At 41.9% G+C, this 13574-nt stretch overlaps 1 protein-coding gene across 1 annotated transcript; it reads right to left on the reverse strand.

Annotated features, from left to right (window-relative positions):
• Nucleotides 1–1161: 1161 nt before the first annotated feature.
• KAT7 (K(lysine) acetyltransferase 7) lies at nucleotides 1162–12832 on the reverse strand. Its single transcript, XM_009585975.1, has 14 exons — nucleotides 12661–12832; nucleotides 11201–11377; nucleotides 10781–11020; nucleotides 10132–10214; nucleotides 9794–9883; nucleotides 8976–9074; nucleotides 8697–8807; nucleotides 7625–7816; nucleotides 7334–7423; nucleotides 6289–6429; nucleotides 4984–5077; nucleotides 4652–4798; nucleotides 3667–3773; nucleotides 1162–2986 (listed from the first exon to the last, which is right to left on the reverse strand). The coding sequence occupies exons 1-14, from the start codon at nucleotides 12830–12832 to the stop codon at nucleotides 2885–2887; spliced, it is 1845 nt and encodes a 614-aa protein (XP_009584270.1). The 3' UTR covers nucleotides 1162–2884.
• Between the last annotated feature and the right edge of the window lie 742 nt (nucleotides 12833–13574).

Here is a 13574-nt window from a genome sequence, read left to right on the forward strand (position 1 = left end):
GACCCCATAGCGTTAAGTACTGTACATATACAGAGACAGTCACTGCCTCAGAGAAGTCACAACATAAACAGACTTGACAGAATAAGGACTGGAGGGAAACAAAAGCTTAGAAAGGGTGGCTCTCACACAGCAGAACAGTGTGGGGAATAAAAACCTTATCCTCGCCTTTCGGTCCAGTCATCTGCAAACTAAATCACACTGCATCTCTCTTGCAGGAAAAACGAAACAAAACAAACAAAAAAAAGAAGGCAAAAAAAGGCAACTGGTATTGTACAAAGCTGTGCACAAATAAGTAAAAGCAATGCTCCCAAATCAAATGCTTAAAAAACTGTCTTATTAAGGAAAACAAGACAGAATTAGGAAGAGCCTTGATGTGACTTGAGTAAACAAACATCATGGTTCAGGGAAGCATCCTTGATTTTGATCAAGACTACCAAGGTATTCCATCTCAATTAGTTTGCTCTCTTTCTTCGTAAGCTGAGCGTTTCAAGTCCCAGGCCACGATCACTGACATGTCAGCCTTCCTCTTAACAGCACCCTGGCCCCTCTGCAGCTTAGAGCCCGGAGTCCAAAAACATTCCCTACTCTCTCTGAAATCCCATAGAGTTACATAGAAAAGCAGGATCTCTGGAGGGAGTTGGAGCAGTTGTGTAATTAACCGTTTTATATCAGAGATTACATCAAAGACTCAAAATGTTTGAGAGATGTGCTGAACTTCAAACACGGTTTTTTGAAGATCAGAGACTTCACTGCCCCAAGTCCTCCCACAGTACAAGAAGCAAGAAGGTCTGGTCATGGAAGCACAGAAGGAAAGGCTAAAAATCTAGGGCCATCACTTCTGGGATAACTCCTTCCTTCTTTAATGAACTTCAGGTTGACAGATGCTATCCCAGTTTTGCATCAAATACTTAAGTTGCCAGTATCTGGCAACATGCATATATTCCTCATGGTAGCCTCCTGTGCACAGTAAGTTCTAGAGTGAATACACAATACAGGCTACTTCCGAAAGGTTCAACCTAAAGGCTGCTCTAGTCACGATCCTTAATACACCAGGCACAAAGACAGGTTCAAAATTAGTCCCCTGCAACATAAAGCAGCAGCTTTACTTAATTGGAGATGCAGAACAGCATCTGACTGAAAAAATAAAAAGAAGGCACAAACTTGAGCAGAGAACATGCTTTATTGAGAAGTAGATACAAGAATAGCACATTCTACCACATCATGGGAACAGGGTTTAGCTTCTGCACAAGAATGGCCTTCTTCCCTACTCCACAAGAGATCTACTTTGTTGGATAGTTCCGTGAGTATCTGTAGTTAGTTACAATACAGGAGCAAAGGGCATGAGACAGCAAAATTCAGTAATGCCCACAAGGTATACACCATGTACTGATGATCTTTTTTCTTTTTCTTTTTTTAAGGAGGCAGAGAAAGGCAGACAACCATCAGAAGAGCAGTAGAGAACTTTTCCACATTAGGATGGGTCAGTGGTTAACAGGAGACGGCTCCTACCTACTGGTACATTGCAAGTGCTTCATTTCAGACACCATTCAGTACGGAAGCATTGGAAGGTTTAAATGAAATCGGCACTATACGATGCTGCCATCATCTACCCCAAGATTGTCCCCCCTTTTAATCACACTGGAGCCATATAGGTAACTTGTGGCACAAGGACAGTGGTTATACTTGAAAGCCATTGTACGATAGTTTCTTCCGGTGGTGCTGATGGGAGAGAGGAAGTAAAAGCTTTTTTGTTTTACAAGGACAAACAGGAATGCACTGTCAGAGAAGCAAACCATCCACACAGCTAACTGGAGCTGCCACTGATGCACAGAACGTACACTGTAGGCAATCCAACAACTGACGATATTTGCATTGTAGAGTTTCTGTGGCTGTTTGGACAAGGCTAGCAAAAATCTGTCTAAAGTTTTTATTTCTTCAGTCCAGAGGAAAAAAAATCCTCTCCAATACAAAGAGACCTACAATTCAAGGAAGACCACTCTGGGAAAAATATCTCCAGTGAAATATACTGAACAGGGTGTTTCTGTGTAAAGGAACCCACTAACTCCAAGAGATAAACAGGCAAAACCAGTAACTCATAATCAAAGAGGTCTCTCCAACAGACATGGTACTATAGTAGCTCCAGGAGCTTATACCAAGAGCAACTCTATGAAACATCTCAGACCGTGATGTTCTCACACACTTAGCCTTGACTCCTCCAGGGTAACACTAACAATCACACCACTCAGTTACAAGATATGCAAGTTTCTGACTGTACAATATTAACTAATGTGAAGACCTGCTATATTATATGGAAAACACTGCTGAAAGAGGTGGCATGTTATCTTACTAAAACTATTTGATACATGGAATGGAACAGTCCGTCAGACAGGACTAGATAAAAATGCTGAAGTCAGTGTAACTGCAGCTTGTTGGAAAAACAGACTTTCCCCAAACAAGCATTATTAGACCTTGTTCAAAAGCCACAGAAGTTATCTCCATTACTTAGAATGCAAGGAACCTGAAGGAAGAAACAACCAGATTATAGGACACAACACAACCTCATCGGAATAAGAACATGAGGGTAAGACCAGTGACTGGACAGGTACAGTACCAGATATCAGAACTCCTTGGGCCAATGCTGCTAGGAGCCTCGTTTGGGTCCTATACAGATCCAATCCTTGCAACCTCATTGAGGCCGAAACATAAAGTTCCTCAGAACTAGCGTCTGTGGTGTGCACAAAAGATCTGGGCCAGAACAGTACCAAGGGGAACTGATCTTTCGGGAGGGTACTGTACCAGCCAATCACAACAGCAACAGATACAACAGAGATCCCTAGGGTACTTCCTACTGCTGGGGTTCACTGGCTTCAGGAGTGATAGACAGTTAAGTTCCCTTAGGAGGGGTCCATTTCAAACAGCTGGGATCCATTATCTTATTGCTGTTGGATCTTTTTGCCTCTTTGGCTATCCATTCATCAATCAGATCCTAAGGAAAAGAGCACGAAAGGGCAGGTTAAAACAAATGATCCACGATGGAGAATTATCCATGGTACAACACCACACATCTAAGTCCACAGATCTGAAGATGACTAGCCTACTAACTGCTTAGTATGATAAAAATAACATTTCCTCCACAGTGCTCTCTAGAAGCCCTTCCAATCACACTGATAAGGCTACTTTTAGCTACAGAGTGAAGTCTCAGGGAGGGGAAAACAAGAGAGAGAAGCTGTCACATTTGGGGATTTATAAACCACTTGTCTTATATCTGATGAGGGTACAAACAGGACTCATTCAGGATTCTATTAATTCAGTTCACTTTTATGTCATCCATTTGCCCAATAAAGGGCAGGCATGATGAGGAGCACGATGGGAATGTTGATCCATTGCTCCCCTAAAAAGCCGCTTGCAATGAGCATCGTTACTCCACACATCAAGAAAAGGAAGGTCAATACAGCATATTTCTACACTACTGAAGAATCAGGTCAGATGCCCATGTCATATTTTATCAGTTATTGCATTTGAAAATTACAGTGCTCCCCGACTAGAATGACAAGGCTGGAAAACCCAGCACAATGCAAAGGAAATACTGATTTCAGTGAGTTCAGATGAATCTAACAGCTAAATATAAGGAAACAAAAATGCAGAAATAGCCATCACAAATCTTACCTGTCTTTTTAGGACCAGGTGTTTTCCCTTCCAGTACTTGAGCATCTGAAGCGCCTGCAATGTGCTAACAATGTCGACAGGGTTTACTGCAGTCTCCTGGCTGATTTCTGCAAACCAGTATCAGTTGATGTTAGAATAGAAACAAATTCCTCCTCAATAGCCTATAATTGTTAGTTTTCACCTACAACTTTCATGCAACTCCTTGTGAAGTGATACACACAAAATGCCTTACAGATATTAAAGAAGGCACATGCAGTACTACTGTTGCTGCATGACTTGTACCCTTTCACCACCCTGGTTATCTGTAGTGCTGCTACACAACTTGCCTTTGCTCATTTCACTCGTGAGGGCTGACTGATCGCAAATAGCTTGAAGGACAAGACTAGGGATGCAAGCCATGCAGAGCTGTACAGAAACTGCCCAGCTCACCCAAAAACTGAAAGCCAGCCTAGACATCACAATGATTTAGTGATACTAATTTTAGGATCCAAGTTAGTAAGGTGTAATGCTCTGAAAGAAGACATAGCCGCTTCTTCAGAACTACCTTGATATCTCTATGAAATGCTGCATACTCCTAGGTGCCATAAACATAAAAATGCTATTAAAAAGAAGTCCAAATAGTCAGTATTTTTCCAAAGCATTTAAAAGCCTCTCAATGGAGCCATTTTTCTTTTTAAAATTAACATTCTAATCTACAGACAGATAAAGTTATTTGCTGAATCTTTTTAAAAAAATGTATTTTTTGAAAGAAGCCGCCAGTACATACTTTCAAAACTCTGCAAGCTGGCTTATCTTTCATGGTGGCAGGACTGGAAAGGAGCCATACCCAACTACAGGAATATTCCACTAACTGTGCTGCTACACAAACACTCATTCATATGAGTCAAGCATGACCTACCTCATATTTGAGGAAAAGGAGTGAATGAGATGCATAGGTATGTTCCTGAACCAATTCACTACAAGCTTATTTAGCTTGAAAACATACCTTTTATAGAGATCTCTTTTCCTTGGAAATTATGCAGGTAACGAAGGAGAACTTCCTTCCAGTAACTACGGTAGCTGATGAGACCTAAATCAGACAGAGGGCGTTCCGGAGAGCCAACTTTTTCTTCTACTTTAGAAAGCAAATAGCCTGTAAAGGAAAGAAAACCTATTTATCCTTCCTAAAATACTCCCTCCTGACTGTTACCCTCTTCAGCACATGCAGAAATCAGCTATCATGAAAACTGCTCAACCACCACCATAGATATGTTAGATTTCTTGGTGAAATTGTCATGTTGGACAGAATATGTTTCCAAAATCTCTCTCTCTACTTACTGAAGTCAATGAGCATTTTGCCATAACCTTGCCTCATATATTGAGGCATTGTCAGGATACATGAAACATTGTAGTTGAGAAAAGAATTCTTCTCCTGAAAACAAGAACAGAGAGCATAGATTAACAGGTCTAGATCTGTACAAACAATGGGTATATCATAATCCCAACAGACTGAACAAGCCTGTGCAACTGATACAATACAAGGGGAAAGGAGCAACAGCAGAAAAACCTGCCTAACAACAAGTAACACGATCATCCTTCAGCTACCAGCCTGGCTCAGTGTCTGTCTTTATTAGCCATTCAATTGGGTGTTTGGTGCACAATTTTAAGCCTAGGATGGCTGGCCATGGAGCCGTACCTGAGAAGGAGCCAGTAACACTCTCACTACCACCTCTGTCATCTACCAGGTTTACATGCAACAAGTAAGCGACATAACAGCAGCATCATAAGCACATGGTGTATATTGAAATGTTCAGACAAAGAAAAGACTCAGACACACTTATCCTCAGATCAATGCAGATTTTTCTTTAGAGCATTTTGGTTTTTTAGATATTTATTCAGTTTTAACTCAGGTGATTTAAGGAATATAATTTCCTGCACTTTATTTGGGAGAGTATTCTCCTACGTATAGAATTTCACTGACTGAAATATCTAAACTGATAACTGCATTGCATGGTATCACCATGTCCGGAAGGGTAATCACTTTTTCTGTATTGAAGTAAGAACAACCAGGAAATGTATTTCACCAATGTGCAGCAGAGGTTAAACATACTGATTGGCTATTTTTAGGTAGGCAACACGTCTGAGAAAACAGTTGAGAAAACTGGCTCCTACTCTAAGCATGGCCAGTGACTTACTTGGCCAGTGGGATCTGCTAAAGTTACTTGAGTTATGTCTCAGCTTCTCCACCTAAGAATTTTTATTCCTTCAAGTACTTTATTTTAAAAAAAAAAAAAATCATGGTGACTTATTTTAATGTACTTTTCTCTACATTTCTTTACTTTTTTTTTATCATTACTTTTACCTACGTTTAAGACACCACTATGCTTCCTAGCAACAATAGTTCATTTGAGCTGATTTGGTTTTTGCTAGTGATGAGGAAAGATGCTGCAGCAAAGCACCTGCAATCCCTGCAGCAAACAGTAAGAACAATTCATGCAGATCAGGTTTGGAACTTTATTTACTCCTAAAAGCAACAAATTCTGAGACTGCAAAAACTTGGAGGGGAGATTCAGTACTGATAAGTGGTGTCCTAAATCTCATTCTAGTGAGGTAGTAATGCATATATATGTATTTTCAACTAACCTTGGAGAAATATCCTATCAGGTGACAGCCAGTGTTGTCAGCTTCTGTCATGACATAGAAGAGGAAGGGTTCAACATCATAATACAGTGTTTTATGGTCCAAGAAAAGTTTTGCCAGCAGACACAGGTTTTGACAGTAGATCTAGAAGCAAAAGGAGAATAGGATACACCTGTTTATAACAGTGGAACATCCCAAGAGGGGACAAAAACAGGCATGCATGGGAAATGACAAGAAAATTCTGAATCATCTGAGAAATGATGTACAGTCTTTAAAAAACAGAGCAGCTGCGCCAGGAAACAATTCCATTTTGATGAAACTTGATAAGACTAGCTTCCTAAGGGTGGGAATTGACGTTTGCGATATCAATCTCTGAATGCCCAAAACATCACATCCTCATTGAAGGGGACCAGAAAGTGGATCTCTGCTTGCTTGCACTGTGTTGTATTAATCCCTTGCTTAAAGATTATCTCTGGTAACTAGAAAAGACTCCTCCCAGCTTCCAGCAGTGCAGAATTTAGCTTTTGAAATTGTTTCTTTGTTCTTTCCTCTGAAGCCTTCAAGACCGGACACAACTAGAGACAGGGCACAAGCATGGTGCTACTACCTAGCACTGAATCTGCAGTTGCAGATTCATGTTCCACCCTTCAATTCAGGGTGAAGGAGATGACCCTCAATAACATTAGGCTGCTTCCCACTCTAACCCAAATTTGACTGAGTATTCACAGTGAATGGGAGATGGGCAGTAGCAATCTACTGAGACCAAGCACAGAAATCTCCCCACTAACTTTCAGAAAGGGATCTTGACACACATCTCCAAGCACAGTATGAGACAACAGATGGAACTGCTGGAGCACAACAGGGCTGAGGAATAACCACAAAGAAAACGCAGACAAAACTACTGCCAGAATTGCAAGAACGGACAGATCAGACTCTAGAGGGAGAAAGGGCCATTTGCATCCTGTATCTCTACAGGAAAAGCAGTGCGCAGCACATTTGAAAGACAGACTCCACGCTCAAGACTGGCCTAATGATGGCAGTTAGCTACCTTGTTCTTTTTCCCATCCACTTCAAACACCGAAATGGAGCCTTTGCGGTAGATTTCATCACCCGGTGGATGTTTCCAAACACATTTTGCCTATGACAGGAAAACAAAGTTAGGGTGACACTACTGTTTTATGGACAGAAAAGGTTACAACAGCTACTGGATATACCAGGAAACATGCAGTCTTCTCACCTCCTAAAGCGAGCAACTGAGCTAACAACTGTAATGTTTTAAAACGTTTACATGCTGACATCAAATTTAAAACTCAGGAATCAGCTCTGCCCTACCCCTTACCATGTGTCTGCGCAGTATTGTCTGGCTCTTCATATATTTGAGACAGAACTCACACATGTAGAGACGTCCCAAACGAGCATACTCCTCTGGGTAGGGAGAATGATACCAGGTATCCAGCTCATAACGGCCAAAAGCGATTGTTTTAATCATATTGCTGCCTTCTGTGATCTGGCCCTGGAGCCGCAACTTTTCCTATGAATTAAAAAAATGGATGATTATTTGAAAAAAAATCTAAAAGTAGACAGAGCAGAAGAGGGCCCTATTTATTTCCCTCAAGGAAATAATTTACTTCAAGTCTTCTAAATTCATCTTTCAGTGTGACCATGTCTCATGACCCCTCCCACAGACCTCTCCTCAATCAAACTCAGTCTGAGCCCTGTCCACAAGCAGGACAGTTACTGACTGTTCCTTTCAGGAACATTCAGGAAATGTCTTGTGAATCAGCACTTAGCAGTGTGCCAACACTAGGATCATACTCTTTCTGCCATGAAAGCAATAAAAGCTCCTTGCCACTTCATGCTTCTTTCCTAATCTGTAGGAAGAGGGTACAGCCTAGTGTTCTGCCTTAGACATCCCAGATGCAGTTGTCACTGGTAAGCATCAAAGTATCTCTTGGTTCATCTCTGGAGCTGGAAGGTAGCTTTGGAAAGCACCTACAGAAGCCTCAGCAATACAAGGTTTTGAACTCCATTCCACAGTCACTGGCTACTGTCAAGATGGCTTTTGTCTTTTGTTATCATCACTCCTTAGCCATTCTTTCAGCAGGTGAAGCTGTCCATTCTTTCACTGAAAAGAAACGGCTATTAAATGGGACTGTTACTAATTATTCCTCTTGCAGGCACTGCAGCATTCATGACTGCAAATGCTTAGCTCCAGCTGTACTTTCAGCAAACCCTCTGAATGACTCGCACTTAAATGTTATCCCTAGTGTAATGTTGCTGACTTGGCTGGGCTGGAGCTGCTCTTCTTACAAACTCTAATTCTACCTGCACAGGTACAACAAACTCAGAATGCACTCACGTTTCTAACAAAGATATTTGCTATGAGATATATTATGAGTTAGAAGTCTCACCAGGTCTTCAGATGCCCGTGCTTGCGCTCTTCGGAAAAGCTCAAGGTCATACTCGCTCGTCAGGTTTTCAAGTAGAGGTTCCCTAGTATTGCCATAGGTTTGTCTGTGCTCCTAGAACAATAAAATAATAGGAGGTTTTGCTGCCTTGCTGCTACTAAGCTGTTGGATCTTGCAGCTTTTTTAGCTGAGAATGTGGCAGGATGACTGGGAAGGCCAAACTCCCGCTTAGTGGTCTCATTCCAGACAGAGGGAATGAAAGAATAAAATTACTGCTTTTACCATGTATTTTTCTTTTTGCTCCTTGCTTAGTCCTGAGTTCCTCTTTTTCCTGAGCTCAGCTACTTTCTCTTTGTATCGCAGCTGTCTCTCTGTTGGTGCCTGAAAGAAACCAGAGGTGGAAACCTTCACTAGGCTTCATCCACTTCAAATATTTTTCTTCATCTTCCCACTCTAAAGGACCTCTGTCCTGGCTTTCATTTTATGATGTTTGTTGCCTCTGAACCAAATCCTGTGCTAATAAGAGGGCACTGCAGGTACAACACAGGTATGTAAAATAGGAAATTTTTCTTCCAACCGCAGCTCGCCTTCACCATTGTACCTCAGTCCCACAAGAGAGGGTGCACTCCTTATACACTGCTTAATCATGTGGACAAGCTCAGAGCTGACTCATTAAGTCATCTTGACTCAAGTCCAAGACTCATGAGTTGAAAAATGTAATTCCCCTGGTTTTATTATTTTCTGTTTAGTCAGAGTAAAATTGTAGTTTACAGTTCTGCAGGAATTCTCTTGTCCTGCACATCAAAGCACATAGAAAAGATCATCCTGAGAACAGCTCCAGCCTCCTTTGTAGTATTACTGACCAATGCCACCTCTCTGCTCTCACTAGCTGCTCCAGTCTCTCATTTAAGGGATACAATGAATTGCCCTTGCTGAAACAAATCGGAGATGACAAGTGGGGAGTGTCAGGACTCAGCACAATAGCTTATCCGAGAAGTGAAGAAGGGAGATCAAGTTAAAATCATTGTCGCTGGAAACCACAAGCTGAGGTTTTTCCACTTTTAACTGAGCAGCCACCCCATTATGCGCAGATTGCTTACCTGGTGTCTGGTGGCGTGCCTGTTGTTGTCATCCTGCCGATGGGCCAGCATTCTTTCCTCGATCTGCTTATCCCGGCTCTGTGCTCGCACCTGGAAGCCAAAACTCATCTGTCAATGCTACGGTAAACTCCTATCAAAGCCTTAATCTTTTCCATTTCTCATTTAGGTGAATTTTCTGAACTGTAATTCACAGATGATTTGACACACAAATGCTGCTGTCTTACAGCTAAAGACATCAGCTGAAACATGTTAACTCTATTTTCTGCTCACAAATGATAGCTCTTGGCATTTTGTTCCAAAAATACCATAAGGAAGATAAAAACAGAAGACTCCTCTACCTTGCACTCATCTGCTGAGAGATTATGATATAGTGGGCATCCTGATATGGAGAAGTGTCGCTCATGTTTTCCAGTCAGGTGTCCTGCAAAGGATCAGAAAAAAAAACACTTTTACATATGATCATAAAAAGGTTTAAAAAGTATCCTAGATGGGCAGATACCTCATATGAGCTTCTCAAGGAGCATGCTCAGTTTATTACCAGTGTGACAGAAGGAGCACACTTCATGGTTCATGGCACAAGCTTTAAGAACAAAGAAGGAAAATCTTTTTCATGCTAACTCAAAAGCTGCACTCCATGCAAGCAGCCAGGTATATTAGAGGTCCGCAATAATTTGTTTCTGAAAATCTGCTTCTGGCAGAGACCAGTACCCTACCTGCAAGACTCTGCATTTTTCTCCCATGCTTGTGCTCATACTCCTAACTTGTCCTTTACCCTATCATCCCCCAAACGCTCCTAGCCAGAAAACACCTCCAGGAAGAATATACCTGCAGATATGCTTCATATCCCTTCTCTATACCCACTTCTCAATAATACTTCTGGTCCTAATTAAGTGCATGGTGTTAGGATGTATAACTCAACTGAGCGGGACTTCAAATATCACAGCAGGAAGGCAAAAACCAACAGATTAATCCTGGAGCTGAAATTACCTAAAGAGTTACAACCAGGAGTGGGACATTTCATGTTGAAATTGTAGCTTTCATGGAAGCGTCGGCGCTTAGGGCGGTGAGACAGGTCACTTCCAGAATCCTTCATGGACATGTCCTTGGCAATGCTCTCATCATGGGATACATTTGGACTGGAGATATCAATATCAGACTCTGAGGAAGGGGCATTCCCGGTGGGGGTACGAGGTGGAGACTCATCGTGATCCGCTGCATTTTTAGTGTCTGAATAAGGATCAAGATGTTACAAATTTGCCTGAAAGAAAGCTTTCAAAAAAATATGTAAAGCAACGCCAGACAGCTGTCTCAAACTCTCTGTCCTCAGGACATTATACTGTGCCCTCAGAGAATGGAGCCACATACTCTTTCCAACGGCATTTTGCAAACTTTCAACACCTCACGTACCTCTATCAGAAAAGTCAACCACTTGCTCAGTCTCTGACCCAGATGAGCGAGTCTGCCGGAGCGGGTATTTCTTTGGAGTCACAGGAGTAGGCTGCTGTTGGCTGCGGGTTACCCTCCTCGTAGAATAGACAGGCTCTTCTGCTCCAAACGATGGTGGATTACGAACTGGGCTGGAATCTAATTCCATAGAAACACCATAATTACACCCACAATAACCACTGTAAGTCAGAGACTTGCCTCACACGTGCTCTGAAGTCTGTAATACCAACATCTGATAGCTGGGTATGAACACCGAGTTCTGTCCTACCGCTCACCGCTGCATGTCATCACAAAGATACGCTCTGTTCTTCTAAGCTTAAATCTTTTGATACTTTCACCAACACTGAGGAATCGGGAATTAGATCAGCTTTCTCTGGACTTAATTACTTAATTAACTAGTAATTACAAACCAGCTCCCATTTGGAAAGCTAAAGAACCGTTAGTTTAGATAAGAACTATCAGTATTTAGAAAACCCTTGGGAATAGCAAGACTGCTTCTGGTGTGGAGCTATATCTGTGTGTGATTTTGTGATCCTATACTGCTCATAAGACTATAAAACAATGATTTTGCATGAAAATAATGCTTTCATAACCTAGGAATATCACAGCATCCCATACACATCCAAATCACCTTTCCTCTTGTTTTTAAGACCTAATTACCAGATGATCTTGCATGTGTATTTCTTACCTGCAATAAAACTTGTCGCAAAACAGATTCTTTATCAAAGAGTATACATGGAACAACTGAAAGAAGTTATTATCTACTGTCGTTTCCTCCCCTTGATGCCAGATGGCAGCTTATTAACTAACAGCCAAGAAATGACTACGCTAACACTAAAAATGAGGAGGTGGACACATTCAATGTTTCCTCTTAAAATCTAGAAGCATACAAAGTAACTGGCAATATGTTGATTACATTTATTGTAAGGTAGGGTCAGCATCAGCAAGTCATGAAAATACATCTTCCCTTGCAGTACAGAAAACCCCAAACAAACAAACAAAGAAAACAAAACCAACTTTTTCTAGCTTGGCTCCAATACCAATATAACTGTCTAGACAGAAAGCAAATTTTTAGAGTTCTCACAAAAATTTGGCAAAGTTGGCAGCAGAATCACGGTGTTTGATTCCTACTTCCTTTAACAAGTAGACAGCTTTACTTTTTGAACAGAGGATATGCAAGTTTTGACTTCCACCACCAGTGTAATCTTTAGATTATATTACCTCATTTGTGCAATATGCACATAAAAGGACTGCTTTTTGCTGTGGTACATTAATAGCCAATGAAAAATGTTAAGTATTTTTATTTAGGTATAAACTCCACACATTTAAGTTCTGAAGGTCAGGAATATGGAGTACATTGAGCCTCTTGTTGCTTAAGAGGCTCCTTTTCTTTTCCTTGTTTAAGAAAATAAAGCATTTACCTTGAGAGCTTTGACTGAGTCTGGCTGAGGAACGGGTCACACGGGCAGATCGTCGTGATGTGCCATCACTTTCAGAGCTGTCTGTATGCTCAGGATCAGTAGAGAAATCAGAGTCTTCTGTTCCATCTGAGCTACTGCCTGCATTCCTCTGCAACACCACAGAGCCATACATTAGCACAGGAGCACTTAAACTTGCATATTGTATTTATACTATTAAAAAAAAAAAAGAGAGAAAATATTTGATGCTAGATAGATAAATTCAAGCTGACACAATGACATATGCAAACTAAAAAATGTCAAGTATATTACTCAGGAGAAGATATTTTAGTTTAATAAATATGCAGCATCAGACAGTGCCTTCAATAATAAAAAGTTTCTGCAAAGTGATCCACCAAGATCACAGTAGCACCCAATTTTATTTAAAGCAAAAGGTAAATGAAGCTTCAAGGCTGGACAGGATATGCTCTGAGCTGACCATTCTCGGTTCACCCTAAAGCCAAGAGCACTCCCACACCATCTGCCTGCTCAAAACAGCAGAGGCAGCCCAGCAAAGCACAGGGCACCACGGGAGCAGGTGGTGGAGAAAACAGATGGGCTCCAGCAACGGCCAAACTGACTCTTCACCACTCAGCAATTCAGACCCGCGTCAGGGCTCCCCGGTGGAAGCAAGGCAGAAAAAACGAAGGCACTCAGCGAAGGGGCTGGGCCAAAAGAGGCTGCGAATGCAGTTGTATTCACCTCGTCTTGGGACCACCGGAGCGGCCCCCTGCACCACGCAGTGGACTGGGCGACTCTCTGAGGGAAGCAGGCCTCAGGAGTTGGCGGGCAGCCACCAGACCTCCGATGATCCCTCCCCTGCCCGGCAGCCCTGACTGGACAGCCAGGGTGTGGGGGCGTCCATAGGTCTGGTCAGG

Source organism: Fulmarus glacialis, unplaced genomic scaffold, assembly GCF_000690835.1.
Source record: "Fulmarus glacialis isolate BGI_N327 unplaced genomic scaffold, ASM69083v1 scaffold13889, whole genome shotgun sequence".
NCBI classification, from domain to species: domain Eukaryota; kingdom Metazoa; phylum Chordata; class Aves; order Procellariiformes; family Procellariidae; genus Fulmarus; species Fulmarus glacialis.

What these genes read in the sequence shown, in the direction of transcription:
- KAT7 (XM_009585975.1), bottom strand. Translation starts at nt 12,832, where the DNA reads ATGTATGGCTCTGTGGTGTTGCAGAGGAATGCAGGCAGTAGCTCAGAT. An exon ending in AGCAAAAAGAAAAATACATG is followed by an intron (nt 8,808 to 8,975) that starts GTAAAAGCAGTA and finishes TTATTGTTCTAG; the next exon opens with GAGCACAGACAAACCTATGG. An exon ending in AAAAGAGATCTCTATAAAAG is followed by an intron (nt 3,774 to 4,651) that starts GTATGTTTTCAA and finishes ACTGGTTTGCAG; the next exon opens with AAATCAGCCAGGAGACTGCA.